Source organism: Hyla sarda, chromosome 9, assembly GCF_029499605.1.
Source record: "Hyla sarda isolate aHylSar1 chromosome 9, aHylSar1.hap1, whole genome shotgun sequence".
In the NCBI taxonomy this organism is placed as follows: Eukaryota; Metazoa; Chordata; class Amphibia; order Anura; family Hylidae; genus Hyla; species Hyla sarda.
In genome coordinates, this window is record NC_079197.1 from 88,070,116 (window position 1) to 88,089,947 (window position 19,832).

The following is a 19,832-nucleotide window of genomic DNA, read 5'->3' on the forward strand; positions in this document are numbered from 1 at the left end:
ACACAACTTTCTCTGTAGCATACAGCAGCTGATAAGTACTGGAAGGTTAAAGAATTTTTATTAGAAGTAATTTACAAATCTGTATAATCTGGCACAAGTTGATTTGAAAATATTTTTCCCACCAGAGTACCCCTTTAAGGGCAGTCTAGGCCGGTTAGTGAAGAAAATGAAAAGTAAAGAAAGAGTAAAGAAAAACATATGCATTTGAAATAACAACTGTATTAACCCCTTAAGGACCAAGCCCAATTTGACCTTAAAAGGGGTACTCCGCCCCTAGACATCTTATGCCCTATCCAAAGGATGGGGGATTAGATGTCTGATGGCGGGGGTCCCGCCGCTGGGGACCCCCACTATCTCGGCTGCAACTCCCCAGACATCCGGTGCATGGAGTGAATTTCACTCTGTGCCGGATGACTGACAATGCAGGGCGGAGGCTCGTGACCATGACATCAAGAGCCTCCGGCGCTGCAGCCGACGCCCTAAAGAAATGCCGGGTGCAGCAGGATGATCCCAGCGGCGGGACCCCCGCAATCAGACATCTTATCCCCTATCCTTTGGATATGGGGATAAGATTCCAAGGGCAGAGTACTCCTTTAAGGACCAGAGCATTATTTGCAAAGCTGACCACTGTCCCTTTAAGCATTATTAACTCTGGGATGCTTTAATTTATTAATTTGATTCCGAGACAGTTTTTTCGTGACATATTCTACTTTATGTTTGTGGTAAACTTTCATAGATACTGGCATAATTTCTTTGTGAAAATTTCAAAAATGTCATGAAAATTTAAAAATGTTGCATTTTTCTAACTTTAAAGCACTCTACTTGTAAGGAAAATGGACACGCCAAATAAATTATATATTGATTCACATATACAATATGTCTTCTTTATGTTTGCATCATAAAGTTGACATGTTTTTACTTTTTGAAGAGAAGACATTAGATGGCTTCAAAGTTTAGTAGCAATTTAAAAAAATTTCACGTAAATTTCAAAATTGGAATTTTTCAGGGGCCAGTTCAGTTTTGAAGTGAATTTGAGGGTCTTTATGTTAGATATACTCCATCATGAACCCCATTATGAAAACTGCACCTCTCAACGTATTCAAAATGACTTTCAGAAAGTTTGTTTATCCTTTAGGTGTTTCACAGGAATAGCAGTAAAGATGTTCTTGTAGACCAATTTTTTTCATTCTTTACAAGGGGTAAAAAGAGAAAAAAAACATCAAAATTTGTAACCTAATTCCTCTCGAGTAAGGAAATACCCCATATGTGGATGTAAAGCGCTCTTCGGGCACACTAGAGGGCTCAGAAGGGAAGGAGCGACAATGGGATTTTGGAGAGCGAATTTTGCTGAAATGGTGCCAGAACAGCAAAGACATGACACACTATTTGGGAAACTACACCCCTCAAGAAATGTAACAAGAGGTATAGTGAGCCTTAACACCCTACAGGTGATTGACGAACTTCCATTAAAGTGGGACATGAAAATGAACAATGTTATTTTTTTCACTAAAAAGCTGGTTTTACCCCAATTTTTTTTATTTTCACAAGGGGTAATAGGTGAAAAAGCCCCCCAAAATTTGTAACCCCGTTTCTCTAGAGTAAGGAAATACCCTATATGTGGATGTAAAGTGCTCTGTGGGTGCACTAGAGGGCTCAGAATGGAAGGAGCAACATTGGGCTTTTGAAGAGCGAATTTTGCTAAAAATGGTTTTTAGGGGGCATGTCGCATTTAGGAAGCCCCCATGGTGCCAGAACAGCAAAAATAAAAAAAACACATGGCACACTATTTAGGAAACTACACCCCTCAAGAAACATAACAAGGGGTACAGTGAGCCTTCACAGGTGTTTGATGAATTTTTGCTAAAGTTGGACATGAAAATGAAAATTTCAATTTTTTTCACTAAAATGCTACTAAAAGTGTTACCCAAATTTTTTCATTTTCACAAGGGGTAATAGGAGAAAAAAAATTGTAACACCCTTTCTTCTAAGTATGGAAATACCCCATGTGTGGATGTAAAGTGCTCTGCGGGCGCACTACAGGGCTCAGGAGAGAAGGAGCGCCACTGGGCTTTTTGAGAGAGAATTTGGATGGAATGGAAGTCGGGGGTCATGTACGTTTATAAAGCCCCAGCTGCTGCCAGAACAGTAGTAGTAGTAGTTGTAGTTTTGCAACAGTTGGAGGTTTGCCCCCCCCCCCCCCCCCCCCCCGAGTTTCCCGCTTTGAGTTTGAGCTGCAGCGGAAAATTTGCCACAGCTCAAACTTGAAGTCGGAAACTCGCTGTAAACCCCCGCCCATGCAAATGTAGCCTGTACATTCATAGGGGGGGGGGGGGGGGGCAAACCTCCAACTGTTGCAAAACTACAACTGCTGTCACAAAAGAGAATACCTGCACTATAAATGTTATTTGATACTTAGTAGTGCCTGTCATAGGTTTTCAACCAGGCCTCTGACATTTATAATGAACCTCATATGTCATAGAGACATGTCAGAAGTTGTGAATGGTTGGGATGCAGATGCTTAGACCCAAACCGAAAACTGAAATGAAGGGACAGAGTCCCTTTGTTTCTGCTTGCCAAGTGCATGGAGCACAAACTGCCAGATTCACACTTCGGAATTTCTGGTCAGACAAAATCCGACTGGAGTTTGAATCAGTTGGAACTGGCGGCATTTGGAATTTCCAGGCACGGACATTGCCATCCTGATAGACGGCAATGTCTGAGGCGCGGATTCTGCCAGAACATTGAGCAGGTTCAATGTAGTGACCAAGGCTGCCACCAGAAATTTTGGGGCCCCTTACACAGCTCAAGACCTGTCATCCCATGGCCCGCTCCGACTCCACCCATATGCCCATGACTCCGCCCCCAGGCCTAAATTAATATATTAATGCTATATTTCAATAGTTTGGACATGTGTGATGAATGAAGCGATACCACATATGTATGTTTCCATAATTTTATTTGAAAAGGGGGATGATTCAAACATTTATTAGGGAAGGGGCTCATTCACATTAATTGCTTCTTTTTTTTCTTTTACACATTATTTTCCATCACGGTGGTAATGATTAGCCCGCTGGAGCCAATTTCCCACATTTAGGCGTCTAAAGGGTTAATCACCCGATAGGCGATGTCATCCATTAGCCATGGGTCCCTGCTGCTGGCCTGGACCCACTGGGTATGAAACACTCTCAGCATTTGAGGACGCTTTAAATTGCAAAAGTGGTTGCAGGGCGTACACTTATGCCCTGTGTCCTTTAGGGATTATGCAATAAAAGCAACTATTAACAGAGTGGCCTACCCAAACTCTATGGGGGCTCCATAGAGTTTGTGTGGGCCCCTCTGTTAATAGTTGCCCCCTTATAGTTGTTCTAGTCCCGGGTCCCACTCAGAGGGGCCTACAACTATAATGGGGGTAACTATTTGCAAACAGGGCCTACAACAACTATGTGGGCACAACTTGCCCCTATATAGTTAGTTGTAGGCCTCTCTGCTGCTAATTTACACCACATTTTCTTTAAACAGTTACTGGATCCGGCTGGGAAATGTCAAAACTGGGCGCTCTCGTATCCCAGCTGTACCTGGCCTCGTAGTCCCATCTGATTCATTTGAATGAGCTGACTGGAGTCAGATTGTGGCTGGACTGTAAACCAGGGTATGGGGATACCGGATATGGGGTAAAAAGGAGCCGACCGGAGACAATATCTGACTTCAGTCAGCTCATTCTAATGAATCAGATGGGGGCCGGGTCCAACTGGGGTATGAGAGCGCCCAGATTTGACATTTCCCATCCAGATCCGGTGACCGTTTGAAGAAAGATGATTGACCCCCCCCCCCCCCCCTGGCAGCCATATACTTTCCTGTGTCCCATTGCTCCTCTGGTCCAGGACCCACTTCTATAGGCCATAGCCATAAGCAGTAGGTCCCCCAATTGGAGAAGCAGCGGAGCACAGAAACTGCAGATACCTGACACGGACGCTGTGACTGGGCCGGCTAGACTCCTCCTCGTGCTCCAGTCCTGGCGCTTGGCTAGGATGTTGATGTAGCATAGGACGTGCCTGTCTGCTGCACGATGCGCTGCACTACCTCCCGACAACCATTGCTCTTGCAGTGGCTGCCGGCTCCAGCGGAGCCATCAGTAAGTAAATTAGAAATTGGACATGAAGGAGCCATTCCAGGACAATGGGACATGACCCCAAATAGGCGATTGGCCCGGTGGATCCGGGCATGACGGGAGTCATATATTAGCAACAGCTGAAGGTTCGGGCTCTGTACAGAATGTGAGTGATTTATCTTCTTGTGAGAGACAGTGACTAGAAATGTTCTGCAGCACAGGCGAATTTATCTACTGAGAGCTACTTCCTAGCTTTACAAGAAAATCCTGCAGAGACAGTAAGTTTAATGTACAAGCAGGACTGGTGCAAGGATTTTTGCCAACCTAGGCAAAAGCCAATTTTGCTGCCCCCTTAACTCCGCCTATTGGTCCCGCCCTTTGACACGCACCACCTTACCACTGGGGTGACACACTGCAACAAACCTCCTCCTCATGTAATCTCCTTACTACTGGGCTGACACACTGTAACAAACCTCCTCCTCGTGTAATCACCTTACTACTGGGATGACACACTGTAACAAATCTCCTTCTCGTGTAATCTCCTTACTACTGGGGTGACACACTGTAACAAACCTCCTCATCATATAATCTCCTTACTACTGGGATGACACACTGTAACAAACCTCCTCACCATGTAATCTCCGTACTACTGGGGTGACACACTGTAACAAACCTTCTCCTCATGTAATCTCTTTACTACTGGGATGACACACTGTAACAAACCCCACCCTCATGTTATTAACTAACTACTGGGGTGACATGCGACCTCCACGCCAGCTCTGCTCAGCCCCGCCTCCTCCACAGCATCATACAGGTCCTTCAACCACTATTACATCTATCCTGCACAGTCACATGATGGTCACATGATAGTGACATCATCACAGGTCCTATACCATCAGCATCTAGGCCGCGGAGGGAGGGGGTAATGTGACAGCGCTGCGCTCCTGACAGCAGGTAACTAGATAGAGGAGCACAGCCCCACCAGTATTGTCTTAGAGCTTCCAAAAAAAAAACTGTGGCTGCGGAAGGGTGTGTGCCCCAGTGGTCAGTAAGTGACAGACAGTCACTCACTGACATACACACAAAAATAGTCTGGGGCCAGCCGGGGCTCCCCTGGGCTCCGGGCCCCTTACCCAAGTATGGGTTGTACCCCCCTGATGGCGGCCCTGGTCCTGACAGAATTATTTGATCGGAATATTCTGAAGGAAATTCAACCCAGAAAACTTTGCAGTGTGAATGGGTTAACGGAAAAAACATTCACCTGAATTTTACTTCTGCAGCGGAATTTCCAACTGAAATTCAGAAGTGGAATTTCGGTTGGAAATTCCATAGTGTGAACCTGGTCTTAAATGTCTTAAAGACTTTAACTGCATCCATACACCCCTTGCTTGCCTTTAAAAGGAGTCAGAAGAGGCATACTGCAGGAACCATGGGTAACATTAATATCCTGACAGGCAACTATGTATTACATTGAAACGCAGTGGCATTTATACTGTATGTGTTCATTGCTAAAACCATTAATTATCTGTAACCAAGTTACCAAGCAATGTTAGAAAATTCAGGTAAATGCTTTACTATTACTAATTTAATTTGCTCGTAATCTCTTTTTACCTTTTGCTATACAAGTCCTGACTTTCTAAGTTTATCAGCTGTGTGAAGAATCAGCAAGACAAACCAACCCACGTCATCCAATCACGACTCTAAAAATATTGTTTTATTTCTGTCAGCAATGGAAAACAAGATTTATTTTAAACATCATTTTCTCCAGAGTTCATTTTTGTAAATGGAAACTTTTTAGCTGGAAAAATCTAACATTTTGACTGTCTTTGACCTACTCTCTAAGGTTACACGTAGAAGTGTCATTTTTTGTCTGTTTTAATCACCAGATGTGCCAATGTACTTAATATGTTTTTGAAAAATTCCCCTTCATCAATGCAGTTAAAAACCATGTGACTCTACAGAAAACCACAACTTTTTTATTTTTACAACTTTGTCCATTACATTTCTTTCATGGATAGGCTGTGGTTTGGGCATCCCTTGTCAAACATATTCATAAATGACATTTATTTATGCACATTTTAACTATTTTCTGCTAAATTTATCATAGTGGAAAGAATAAAACATAAGATAAGCAACACATATACCGTATTTATCGACGTATAACACGCACTTTTTAGGCTAAAATTTTTAGCCTAAAGTCTATGTGTGTGTTATACGCCGATACACCCCCAGGAAAGGCAGGGGGAGAGAGGCCGTCGCTGCCCGCTTCTCTCCCCCTGCCTTTCCTGGGGTCTAGAGTCCTGCTGCCGGCCCTTCTCACCTCCCTGGCTATCGGCGCCGCTGCCCATTCTGTCCCCCTGACTATCGGTGGCGGCGCCCCATTGCCGGCGCCGATAGCCAGGGGGAGAGAAGCGGCGCCGACAGCCAGGGGGAGAGAAGGGGCAGCGGCACCCATTGCCGGCGCCGCTGCCCCGTTGCCTCCCCCCATCCCCGGTGGCATAATTACCTGTTGCCGGGGTCGGGTCCGTGCTGCTGCAGGCCTCCGGCGTGCATCCCCTGCGTCGTTGCTATGCGCTGCACGGCACATGACGTCAGTGCGCCGTGCATAGCAACGACGCAGGGGACGCACGCCGGAGGCCTGCAGCAGCACGGACCCGACCCCGGCAACAGGTAATTATGCCACCGGGGATGGGGGGATGCAACGGGGACAGCGTCGCCGGCAATGGGTGCCGCTGCCCCTTCTCTCCCCCTGGCTGTTGGCGCCGCTTCTCTCCCCCTGGCTATCGGCGCCGGCAATGGGGCGCCGGCACAGATAGTCAGGGGGACAGAACGGGCAGCGGCGCCGATAGCCAGGGGGTGAGAAGGGCCGGCAGCAGGGCTCTAGACCCCAGGAAAGGCAGGGGGAGAGAAGCGGGCAGCGACGGCCTCTCTCCCCCTGCCTTTCCTGGGGGTGTATCGGGGTATACACGCGCACACACGCACCCTCGTTTTACCATGGATATTTGGGTAAAAAACTTTTTTTACCCAAATATCCTTGGTAAAATGAAGATGCGTGTTATAGGCCGGTGCGTGGTATACCCCGATAAATACGGTAATTCAATTGTTTCATCTTTTATCTAAAGTCTCAAAAAACAAAAACAAACAAACCATGTAGTGGGGTGCTGTGTATTTACTGGCCACATAAGTGTTTACAAGTAGAGCACATTTAAATGCATTTTACCTGGAAATACTGTGTAGGAAGCCACAACATCGATAATCTGTTTGTTGTTTATTTTTTCTGTGTTGTACAGTGTTTAATCTAAAGTAAGATGTAGACAACTCTTGGACATAATGGCCCACATTTATCATTTAGAAAAAAAGAGGTGACTGGTTCTCAAGGTCTTATGTGGGAATGGTGGTTGTGTATGTGTGAGATGATTGTGGTGGTGGTGGGTGTAGATGTATAAGTGCAATAATGTATATATTATTGTGGTGGTGGTATATATGTTAGATGTATAAATGAAATGATGTATATATTCAGAGAATATGTTAGTGGTGTAATGAAGATGAATTTAAACTGGTGGAATATTAGTGATGGAATATTAGTGATGGAATATTAGTGATGGAATATTAGTGATGTAGTTTAGACCCATTTTGGTAGAATTCGCATCAAAAAGTGATTAAACATTTCAAGGTAAGGATAAAAAAATGTCACAGTTTTCACATGAATTCTGATGCAGAATCTCTGCTGCAATACGTTAAAATGTTTGCAGTGTGAGCATACCCTTAGATTCAACAACTACTTTAGGCAGCTGGTTCAGGATCTGGAGGAAGCTATACAAGGTTTTTTTTTTTGTGTTTTATGGAAACTGCCACTGCTGTTTTTGAGTCAAAGTCAGCAGTGGATCCAGTATGAAGAAGTATAAGTCCTTCCTTTATATTTCCCATTCATTTTCAATACACTTTTGGTTTTGGTTCATAAACTGTAGTGCCAGTTTTTCAATAAAACGCCAGAAAAAAACCTGTGTAGAAACCTAAACTTAGGGGCTATTCGCTTGCGGAATTCATCCTCAAATTAAGGCCCATAGACTTTAATGGGATTCTGCCCTTCCATTTACACTCCTGAATTTCCACTAGCGGAATTCCGCAAGAGGAAATTCAGAACCGTTAATGAGAGTGCGGAATCCCACAGAAGTCTATGGGTTTTAAATTGAGGTGGAATTCCGCAAGAGGAAATTCAGAAGTGTTAATGAGAGTGCGGAATCCCACAGAAGTCTATGGGTTTTAAATTGAGGCGGAATTCCGCAAGTGGAAATTCTGCCATGTGAATAGCCCCTAAGAATTAAATTTCTCAGCTTCATTGTCAGTAACCTGCAGCAGTGTTTTCTTGATACAGGAGTAGTGGTACACATGTCCACTTGTGCATGCACAAACAAGATGTGCATACAGTAAAAAAAAAAACCTTACCTACAATCTGTTAAGAAAAGTCTATGGCCCACATTTAACATTCAGTTTATACCTCATTATAGGTTTAAATGTTGCATCTTTCTGTAGAGATACTATGACTATTAAGAGATAGCTGCAGTCCACACGATTGCATAACATTCTAGTAAATGTGTTGGGCCATGAAGGTCTTGTCTTTCTGAAAAAAACCTCCCACTTCTGTGAGCGGTGCATAATGGAAAAAGTCCCAACTTTTTGCATAAGTGGATGTGTGCCAAAACTTGCAACTTGTGGCAGCATTGCAAATATATCACAGGGATAAAGATTTTGTGAAAAACCTGCACATGCTATACTGTATGCATTGGATATTGCTTCATAATAAATTTAGCAAATACACAGTAATAGTACTAACATATATTAGATTTAAACGAGTGGTCCAACAAAAACAAAATGGCATCCAGGCTAGGGCTGAGCTAAACACGAAAAAAAAAAATGTGTATATATATATATATATATATATACAATATATACATGTATTGTGCATAAATATAATATATATTACAATTTTTTGTTAAATCATCCACAGTTAAGTAAGACAAAGGTCTCACTGTGCAAACAGGACACTGAGATATAGATAAACATTTGCTTGTAAAGGCACTTTTAGTTACAAAATATTCACCGAAAATGTTTTATATAGAAGGCCGACATTCTGTGTATTGGATATTAAGTATAATGATTCTTTTATCTTACCCCAGCTTTTCCCATTCCGTCCTAATACTTCTTTTTTCTCTGGATTCCAGATATAGATCTTTAAGTCTTCTATCCATTCTCTCCAGCTTTTCTTTCCTTCCATCTGGAGCTGTCTGCCAGAATCTAAGTATCTCCCATCCTGACTGTCCTGGAAGACAGAGGTCCCTCCCATTAGTACACAAAATATTGTTATGGGCTTCGGAAGAGGTTGGTGTTGAGATATTATTATTATTAATCATTGTGACACGTGTGCTATAGCTGTAGCACAATATGGCTTCTTCTAAATATTGGTAAACTTTATTATAAATTTAATATGGAGTCTTTTGGTTGTTTCTCTATAATCCTTGGAAAGAGGTTACTGTTAATCTTAAAAGAACCAGTAATATCATGAACTGAGATATTTTGGGATTGTAAAGATTTTTGGTATTCTGCTGGGGACAGGGTGAGCGGTCATTTGGCTATTATTGCACCTATACTTATGGGATATGGTAAGTACATAGAGGGAGATTTATCAAATTCTGTCCAGAGGAAAAGTAGCTGAGTTGCCCATAGCAACCAATCAGATCACTTCTTTCACTTTTCAGAGTCCTTTTCAAAAGTGAAAGAAGTGATCTGATTGGTTGCTATGGGCAACTCAGCAACTTTTCCTCTGGACAGGTTTTGATAAATCTCCCCCATAGTCATGTGGTGTATATTTTGACCCACGGTCCTTTTGGCGCACGTGTGTGTGTTTTAGTTTGTCTACCTCGCATTATTCTCCTCGTGCATTGATGTGAGTAGAGTGGGCTCACTGACTGATAATTAGGGTTTTATTGGCGCCTCTTTAGATTGAGGGGTATATTTCAGGGTGGGATCTGGGACTAGGTAGTTTAAAGTCAGTAATAGTTTTAGTGACCAAGTGTTTGCTTTTGAAATTCCTTTATTTATGAATACTTAAAGGAGTACTGTATTGAAAGATAACTTCCCAATCCAAAGGATAGGGGATAGGTTATAGATCACGGGGGTCCGACTGCCAGGACTTGCAGCAATCTCCTAGTCATGGTGGGTGGAGTGTACTTAGTAATAATTTCAGGGAATTGGGCAGCTTAAAACAAGGACCTCCAAGGTAATATACTACCTGTACCACAAGCCATGCCAGAGGGGCAGCAGGAGATCAGGGAGGTAAACAAGTGGCTCAGAAGCTGGTGTAGTAAGGATGGGTTTGGGTTCATGGAGAACTTGGCTGACTTTGCTGTTGGATACAGGCTCTAGAGTAGGAACAAGCTGAACCTCAACCGTCGGTGTCGCAATCGCAATTTTCCAGGTTGGGGGGGGGGGGGGGGGGGGAGTGTTGGCAGGCACAGCAGCCATCATTGTACCAGGCACAGCAGCATTGGTGTGTGTGTGGCAGCGTTCAGCTTGCACAGCGCTTGCTCCCGCCTGTCCGATTGATGACAGGCAGGGAGCTGTGCTGTGCTCTTCAGTGTCCCAGCTGCACTGCGAGTTCGACTCATGCAAGCTCTATGAGCGAGGAGATGTAGGGAGACCCCTAGTGGTTGGTTTTTAAAAGATTTATAAAGATACATTTTTGTTAATCACATGTTATTAGAAAGTTGTTTCTAATACTGTACATTGATTAACAAAATATAAAAAGTTTTTGTGGTGACAGGTACTCTTTAAAACTGAAAATATTGGCCCCAGAAATAATCTGGGTGTAATGGTGGAGGAGAAAAAGGAAAATCTACTAAATCTCTTTTTCTCTACCGTATTTACATAGGAACATCCAATGTCAGATAACAGGGGAAGGGATAATGTAAATTCATAAAAACACACAAATCCCGGGCCCAGTTGTCATCCATCGCAAGGTTTTTCAGGAATTAAGTACTGTGTTAGACAGACCCTTATTTTTTATATTTAAAGATTCTACAATGACAGGGATTGTTCCACAGGACTGGCACTTAGCAAAGGATGTACCAATAGTCAAAAAGGGGTTAAAAAGGGATTGCGAGCCTGTAGGTTTAACATCTGTTGTGGGTTAGATTTTTGAGGGGTTTCTGAGAGATGCTATTCTGGAACATCTTAACGAAAATAACCTAACACAGCACCAACATGGGTTTATGCGGGATCGGTCCTGTCAGACTAATCTGATCAGCTTCTATGAGGAGGTCAGTTATAGATTGGACAGGGGTGAAGCTTTGGATGTTATATATCTGGACTTTTCTAAGGCATTTGATACTGTATCACATGAAAGGTTAGTACATAAAATGAGGATGCTGGGACTAAAGGAGGATATATGTAAATGGTTTAGCAACTGGCTCAGTGACAGGAATCAGAGGGTGGATGTCAATCAAACTTTGGCTCAGTGACAGTTACAAGTGGGGTACCACAGGGGCCAGTACTGGGTCCACTTCTTTTAATATATTTATTAATTACCTTGTAGAGGGCTTACAGAGTAGAATTTCAATATTTGAAGATACCACTAAACTGAGTAAGGCGATCACCACAGAGAAGGATAACATAATATTACAGAGGGATATGGGGAAGCTGGAAGCTGGGGCACAGACATGGCAAATTAAATTGATTGTGGATAAATGTAAGGTTATGCACTTCGGCAATGAAAAAACAAAATGTACAATTATGTGCTAAATAATAAGACAGTAGTTAAAACATCTACAGAAAAGGACTTGGGGGTACTGATGGACAGTAAACTAGACTTTAGTGATTAGTGCCGGGCAGCTGCTGTCAAAGCTAAAAAAGTCATGGGATGTATCAGGAGAGGCATAGAGGCTCGGGACAAGGACATAGTTTTACCTCTGTATAAATCACTAGTCAGACCACATATGGAGTATGGTGCTGGGCACTTGTATATAAGAAGGACATACTGGAGAGGGTGCAGAGGAGGGCGACAAAGATAATAAACAATATGGGAGGATTACAGGATAGAGACAGGGTATCAAGCTTTCTGATGTACAAATATATGAACGGACAGTACAGAGATCCTTCTAGTGATCTTATACCTAGGCTGATAACCATGACAAGGGGGCTAGAGGAAAGATTGAACTCAATGGACTTTTGTCTTTTTTTTTTTTTAAACCTTACAAACAAGGTTACTATGTAAGGCTAGGTTCACATCTGCTTTGGAGGCTCCATGTGGGTCTTGCATAATTTTTTTGGTTAAATCCTGTCATTGACCCCATTCAAGTAAATAAGGTCTCTTGGGATCTTTTGGTGTCTGTTCTGTAGTAGGTTGCCTGGCTCCATTCACTGCTGCCCAACAGTATCTGCAACAGAGGCCCCAAATGGAGCCTCCGACACGGATGCGTACCTAGCCCCTAGTAAACAAGAGGTAAGAACAGTAACATAAAAGCTGCTGCATTCATGTAGGGACTGAATGAAGAATTTAGCTAGGTTCACAAAAACATAGAAGCTTGCTAGAAGACAATGGAAGTTATGGAAACAGGCTAGCACAGTGAGCTAAGCTATTCACTTTTGTGGGAAGTATTGGAAATGGTGGGACACTGCAAATATTGTTGTTTTTTAAAATTCCTGCCACCTACTGTATGTCTGGGAGCTCCCATTGTAAAAATATGTTTAAGCCATAGAGAAGGGACATACATCTCTCAAACATTGATGGCTTATTATAAGAATATACCATAAAAGTCTAAGATGAAAATACACCTTTTACCCCCTTCTCTGCCAGGGGCGTATCTAATACTTAGGGAGGAATGTCAGTAGGCATAAACATAGCTTATATGTCCTGCCCACTAATAGCTTTATCTCAGGCTTTATAACAGCTAGAGTTGTAAAATAGGGCTTGTTTTTAATCTGGAACCCTATACCTTCAATACAGTCTGAGATATAGCCTTTTAAAAAGACAGCTGCATGGATTTGTAGTTGTCAACTCTCAAACATGTTTCTACTGGCTCTATCTCAGGCTGGGTTCCAGCTAGAGCTACAATCCTAGTCCTAATGTAAACCAAAGAACATCCACCCTGCAGATTTTATGTTAGCCCATGTGGAGGCAAGGGAGGAGGAGAAAAGGAGGACTTGCTGTGTGGCTGTCTCTGTATGACTAGAGATTGCCTAGAGGTGATATAGAGCAGATATGAAAAGTGCAAGTGCTCCTCTTCTAACTCCTTTGCCGGGAAAGCAAAATATATCACAATCAAAAAGCAAGTACAATTCAGAGAATAACATAAAGAAAACTTCATGAGTGAGAAGAGGAGCATATAGATCTCTCCTTCTCTCTATCTCTCTCTCTTGTTTAAACATCCAGGAAAACTATTTTCTCTCCTCTTTTGCCAGGACTGACATTTAAGGTATGTTCACATGTAGGTGTATATGCTGCAGATTTCATGGTGTATTATGTGTGTGTGTATATATATATATATATATATATATATATACAGTCATGGCCGTAAATGTTGGCACCCCTGAAATTTTTCAAGAAAATGAAGTATTTCTCACAGAAAAGGATTGCAGTAACACATGTTTTGCTATACACATGTTTATTCCCTTTGTGTGTATCTGAACTAAACCAAAAAAGGGAGGAAAAAAAGCTAATTGGACATAATGTCACACCAAACTCCAAAAATACCTGGAGCAAGTAACAGGTGTGGGCAATATAACAATCACACCTGATAGCAGATAAAAAGGAGAGAAGTTCACTTAGTCTTTGCATTGTGTGTCTGTGTGTGCAACACTAAGCATGGACAACAGAAAGAGGAGAAGAGAACTGTCTGAGGACTTGAGAACCAAAATTGTGGAAAAATATCAACAATCTCAAGGTTACAAGTCCATCTCCAGAGATCTAGATTTGCCTTTGTCCACAGTTAGCAACATTATCAAGAAGTTTGTAACCCATGGCACTGTAGCTAATCTCCCTGGGTGTGGATGGAAGAGAAAAATTGATGAAAGGTGTCAACGCTGGATAGTCCGGATGGTGGATAAGCAGCCCCAAAAAAGTTCCAAGGATATTCAAGCTGTCCTGCAGGCTCAGGGAGCATCAGCGTCAGCGCGAACTATCCATCGACATTTAAATAAAATGAAACGCTATGGAAGGAGACCTAGGAGGACCCCCCTACTGACACAGAGACATAAAAAAGCAAGACTACATTTTGTCAAAATGAACATGTGTAAGCCAAAATCCTTCTGGGAAAACCTCTTGTGGGCAGATGAGACCAAGATAGAGCTTTTGGGTAAAGCACATCATTCTACTGTTTACCAAAAACGGAATGAGGCCTACAAAGAAAAGAACAGAGTACCTACAGTGAAATATGGTGGGGGTTCAATGATGCTTTGGGGTTGTTTTGCTGCTTCTAGCACTAGATGCCATGAATGTGTGCAAGGCATCATGAAATCTAAGGATTACCAACAAATTTTGGGTCGCACAATTCAGCCCAGTGTCAGAAAGCTGGGTTTGCGTCCGAGATCTTGGGTCATCCAGCAGGACAATGACCCCAAACATACATCAAAAAGCACCAAGAAATGGATGGCAACAAAGCGCTGGAGAGTTCGGCAGCAATGAGTCCAGATCTAAATCCCATTGAACACCTGTGGAGAGATCTTAAAATTGCTGTTAGGAAAAGGTGCCCTTCCAATAAGAGAAACCTGGAGCGGCTAAGAGGTGTAAGAAGCTTATTGATGGTTATAGGAAGCGACTGATTTCAGTTATTTTTTTCAAAGGGTGTGCAACCAAATATTAAGATAAGGGTGCCAATAATTTTGTCCAGCCCATTTTTGGAGTTTGGTGTGACATTATGTCCAATTCGCTTTTTTCCTCCCTTTTTTGGTTTAATTCCAATACACACAAAGGGAATAAACATGTGTATAACAAAACATGTGTCACTGCAATCCTTTTATGTAAGAAATACTTTCTTTAAAAATTTCAGGGGTGCCAACATTTACGGCCATAACTGTATATATATGTATGTATGTATATATATTATATATATGTGTGTGTGTGTGTGTGTATATATATATGTGTGTATATATATATATTTTTTTCTTATCTATTATTTTTTTTAGTATAACTAAACACAGCATTAAAGGGGTACTACCAGGCTGACAACTTATCCCCTATCTAAAGGATAGGGGATAAGTTGCCTGATCGTGCGGGGTCTCGCTGCTGGGGACCCCCGTGATCTCGCACGCAGCACCCCGCTCTCATCAGGCCCCGGAGTGAACATCGCTCCGGGTCTGATGACTGCCGATCATGGTGCCGGAGTATCGTGACGTCATGGCCCCGTCCCCATGTGACATCAAGCTCCGCCCCCTCAATGTAAGTCTATGGCAGAGGGCGAGACAGCTGTCTCGCCCCTGCCATAGACTTGCATTGAGGGGGTGGAACGTGACGTCACATGGGGGCGGAGCCGTGGCGCCACGAGCACCAGCCCTGTCATCAGACCCGGAGCAGATGTTCGCTCCGGGGACTGATGAGAGCGGGGTGCTGGGTGCGAGATCGCGGGGGTCCCCAGCGGAGGGACCCCACGCGATCAGGCAACTTATCCCCTATCATTTAGATAGGGGATAAGTTGTCAGCATGGTAGTACCCCTTTAAATCTGTAGCATACAGATACATTAGTTTTAGTTTATCTAGAAAAACATCTCCTCTTAATTTCCCCTTTGGTTATACATGGCTGTAGGATTTAAAATGAATCTGTCAGTTCTATTTCATACTCAGAGGTGCAAACATGTGCAGATAGGGCAATTAAACACATAATACCTCTCTCTTAGCTGATGGCTATTTGGCTTCAATATAAAATTATGTTTTTCTTTTAAGCTCAGGAGTTTTACAGGCTGGGCTGAGCTGCAGTATGCATGCTGCAGCTCTGTCCGGCCTCTACGACTCTAGAGTTTAGATGTAAAACAATTATTTTACAACTTTAAAAACAGGAATGAGCTAAAAGACAGGGATCCCTTTAATTTCATCTACCTATTAGCCATCTGCTAATGTCTGCAGCTCTGAACATAAAATACATGCAGTCTGTTGACGTTGTAAATAAAAGAGGACTGTTTAGGTCATTTAAAAAATTGGCGTCAGTTGCTCACCCCTTCTAGTGGTGATAGAGAAGCTCATAACTGAAACAGCCCAGGATCAGTTTGCAATGTTAATAATATCAACTTTATTTTCAAAGTGGTAGTAGTAATGCCATTTCTAGTACTTACCAATGGATATAGAGGAGGTGCAGAATTAATTTCCATACTAGAATAAAATACAGACATGTTAGGGATAGTGCAGTTATTTACATCTTAAGGGTGCGTTCCCACAGGGCGTATACGCAGCGTATTTGACGCTGCGCAAATTTTACGGCAGCAGCAGGAAATACGCTGCATATCCCTTGCTCACTATACACACAGGGCTTTCCGCCGGCAGCCCTATGTGTGTAGTGAGTTTTGGAGGCGGGGCCATGTGCTGGCGTGTCTGTGACACGCGGCTCCGCCTCCAAAACTCACTGCACACATAGGGCTGCTGCCGGAAAGCCCTGTGTGTATAGTGAGCGAAGAATATGCAGGGTATTTCCCCTCTGCTGCCATAAATTTTGCGCAGCGTCAAATACGCTGCGTATACGCCCTGTGGGAACGCACCCTAAAACACAGCTTATCCTCCTCAAAAGACCATGGCCCAGATTTATCGAACTGTCTTGAGACAAAAACTGGAGTGCTTTGCTCATAATAACCAATCACAGCTCAGCTTTCATATTTAATGAACACTAGTAAAATTAAGCCTGGGCTGTGATTGGTTGTTATGGCAAATCACTAAGGTTTATGTCTTGGACTGATATATCTGGTCCCATTTCTTTGATGAGAACAGATTTTCAATTCTCTCATATTATATTTATATTGGCCCTATTCTTTAAGAAGACCACTGCTTTAGAAGACCACTTTTTGGGTAGGGTTCCATGTAGCGTAAATGCTGCGTATTTGACAAAATTTTCAGTACTAGCAAAGTATATGGCTGTTTATTATTATTCCCATAGACATTGCTAGCACAGAAAAAAAGGCAAATACACCACACCCTATCCTTTAATACTATTTGGGGTAGTTGGCAAATTATTATTATTTTTTTAACAGGACTTCATGTGTACGTATATATGCTGCACAACTGTAATTAATACAATAAAAAAGGGTTTTAAAATAGGCTATCAATATCTTACTGGTGGGGCTCTGACTCTTGGCATGTCCACCAATCAGCTAACTGTAGGGCTACAACGTTTGGGCAGCTTCTTTATTGCTTAGGCTCAGCTCCACACATTTATAGTGGTTTGCCACGTATTGCAGCTTTTTACAGCTATGTGTACTGCTAGGCTGTTGTTATATAGCGTAAGGACCTGAGTCTGGTGATAAATAAAGACTACAAAAATCACAAAAGAGCCAAGGCCTTTTCAGTCACCTAATAAGGGAGAGTGCTAGTGTGTATATTGTAAAGAATTTCTGGGGTGACATGTTTCAGGGACTACAGTGTGTGACAGTATTATATAAAGGGTTATATTATGGGAACACAATGAGTGGCAGGATTATATTCAGGGGACACAATGTGTGGCAGTGTTATATTATTTATTGTATTGTCAGGGTCCGGACTAGCGGCTGGTGAAGACACTGGAGGTGGATCCTCTGTGCCAGAGAGGCGATGACGCGGGCCGTACTGGGGAATCGGTTCTAAGCAGTTACTGGTGTTCACCAGAGCCCGCCGCAAAGCAGGATGGACTTGCTGCGGCAGTAACTACCAGGTCGTGTTCCCCAGTAGCGACTCCACCTCTCTGGCAGCTGAGACTGGCGCGGTACACAAGGACTAGACAGAGGCGAGGTCAGATGTAGCAGAAGGTCAGGGCAGGCAGCGAGGTTCGTAGTCAGGGGCAACAGCAGAAGGTCTGGGTACACAGGCTTGGAACACACTATAACGCTTTCTCAATGCACAAGGCAACAAGATCCAGCAAGGAGAGGAAGGGGAAGTGGGTTTTTATAAGAATGGGAGTGATTGGGCCAGGCACCAATTAGTGGTGCACTGGCCCTTTAAATTTTCTCAAGCCGGCTTGCGCGCTTGAGCTGCGCGCGCCGGGAGGAAGCAGACGGGGGTGAGAGGTGAGTGACATGAGGCGCGATCCGAGGGCGGGCACGACCCGTGCCTCGGATCGCGTCCCCTTCGGAGACCAGGGAGCAGCGCTCGCGGTCAGCAATGCCGACCGGAGCGCTGCAGACAGAAGCATGCCGTGAGCGATCCGGGGAGGCAGCGGGACCCGGAGCGCTCGGCGTGACAGTACCCCCCCCTTGGGTCTCCCCCTCTTCTTGGAACCGAGGAATCTATAGATGAGTTCCTTGTCTAGGATATTGTCCTCTGGCTCCCAAGACCTCTCTTCGGGCCACAATTCTCCCAATCAACAAGAACATTTTTTTTAACCTCTGACAACCTTTGAAGCGAGGATTTCTTTAACCGAGAAGAAGTCAGAGGACCACGAGACAGGAGCAGGAACGGTGACCTTGGGGGAAAAGCGGTTAAGAATGAGAGGCTTGAGAAGGGAAACATGAAAGGAGTTAGGAATACGAAGAGAAGGAGGAAGATGGAGCTTGTAAGAGACAGAGTTGATTTGACTTTTGACCCTAAATGGCCCGAGGTAACGTGGACCCAGCTTGTAGCTAGGGACACGAAACCAAATATATTTGGCAGAGAGCCACACTTTGTCACCAGGGGCAAAGACAGGAGGAATTCTTCTCTTCTTGTCCGCATGTTTCTTCATACGAGAGGAGGCCAGCGAGAGCGACTTTTGAGTCTCCTTCCAAATAGAGGAAAAGTCCCGGGTCAAATCATCTACGGCAGGAACTCCAGATGAAGTGGGAATGGGGAGGGGGGAAGCGGGTGACGGCCGTACACCACAAAGAATGGAGACTTGGCGGATGACTCAGAGTTTTTGAAATTGTACGAGAATTCAGCCCAGGGTAACAGGTCAACCCAATCATCTTGGTGGGAGGAGACAAAATGTCGCAGGTAGTCACTAAGGATCTGGTTTACTCCCTCCACTTGTCCATTAGATTGCAGGTGGTAGGCGGAGGAAAAATTCAATTTAATCTTCAATTGGGTGCAGAGTGCTCTCCAGAATTTCGAGATGAATTGAACGCCTCTATCGGAGACGATATGCGTAGGCAGTCCGTGGAAACGAAAAAAGTGCAAAAAAAATGCTTCGCCAATTGTGGCACAGAAGGGAGGCCAGGAAGCGGAACGAAATGGGCCATTTTGAAGAATCGATCAACGACCACCCAAATGACAGTGTTGCCATGGGATACAGGAAGGTCAGTGACGAAGTCCATCGCTATGTGTGACCAAGGCTGTTCGGGTACCGGCAGAGGAAGAAGAAGACCCGCAGGCCTCTGGCGAGGAGTTTTATCACGTGCACAGACAGTACAGGAGCGTACAAGTCAGTCACATCTTTTTCAAGGGAAGGCCACCAATAGTGTCTGGTAATCAACTGAATGGATTTCTTGATTCCAGCATGACCCGCCAAGTGGGAGGAGTGACCCCATTTGAGAGTCCAGAGGCGAAGACGTGGGGGGACAAAGGTTTTTCCTGGAGGAACTGGCA

The 19,832-nt window shown here is 43.7% G+C and overlaps 1 protein-coding gene across 2 annotated transcripts in view; it reads right to left on the reverse strand.

Moving 5' to 3' along the window:
* Positions 1-19,832, reverse strand: part of ATP1B4 (ATPase Na+/K+ transporting family member beta 4) — a 176,786-nt gene that overhangs the window by 135,128 nt on the left and 21,826 nt on the right. For both annotated transcript variants that reach the window (XM_056538679.1, XM_056538680.1), the window contains exons 2-3: positions 16,427-16,463; positions 9,281-9,428 (exon numbers count right to left, since the gene is read on the reverse strand). In XM_056538679.1, coding sequence (XP_056394654.1) covers positions 9,281-9,428; positions 16,427-16,462 — 184 coding nt within the window. In that variant the 5' untranslated portion in view covers position 16,463. The remainder of the gene's footprint in view (positions 1-9,280; positions 9,429-16,426; positions 16,464-19,832) is intronic.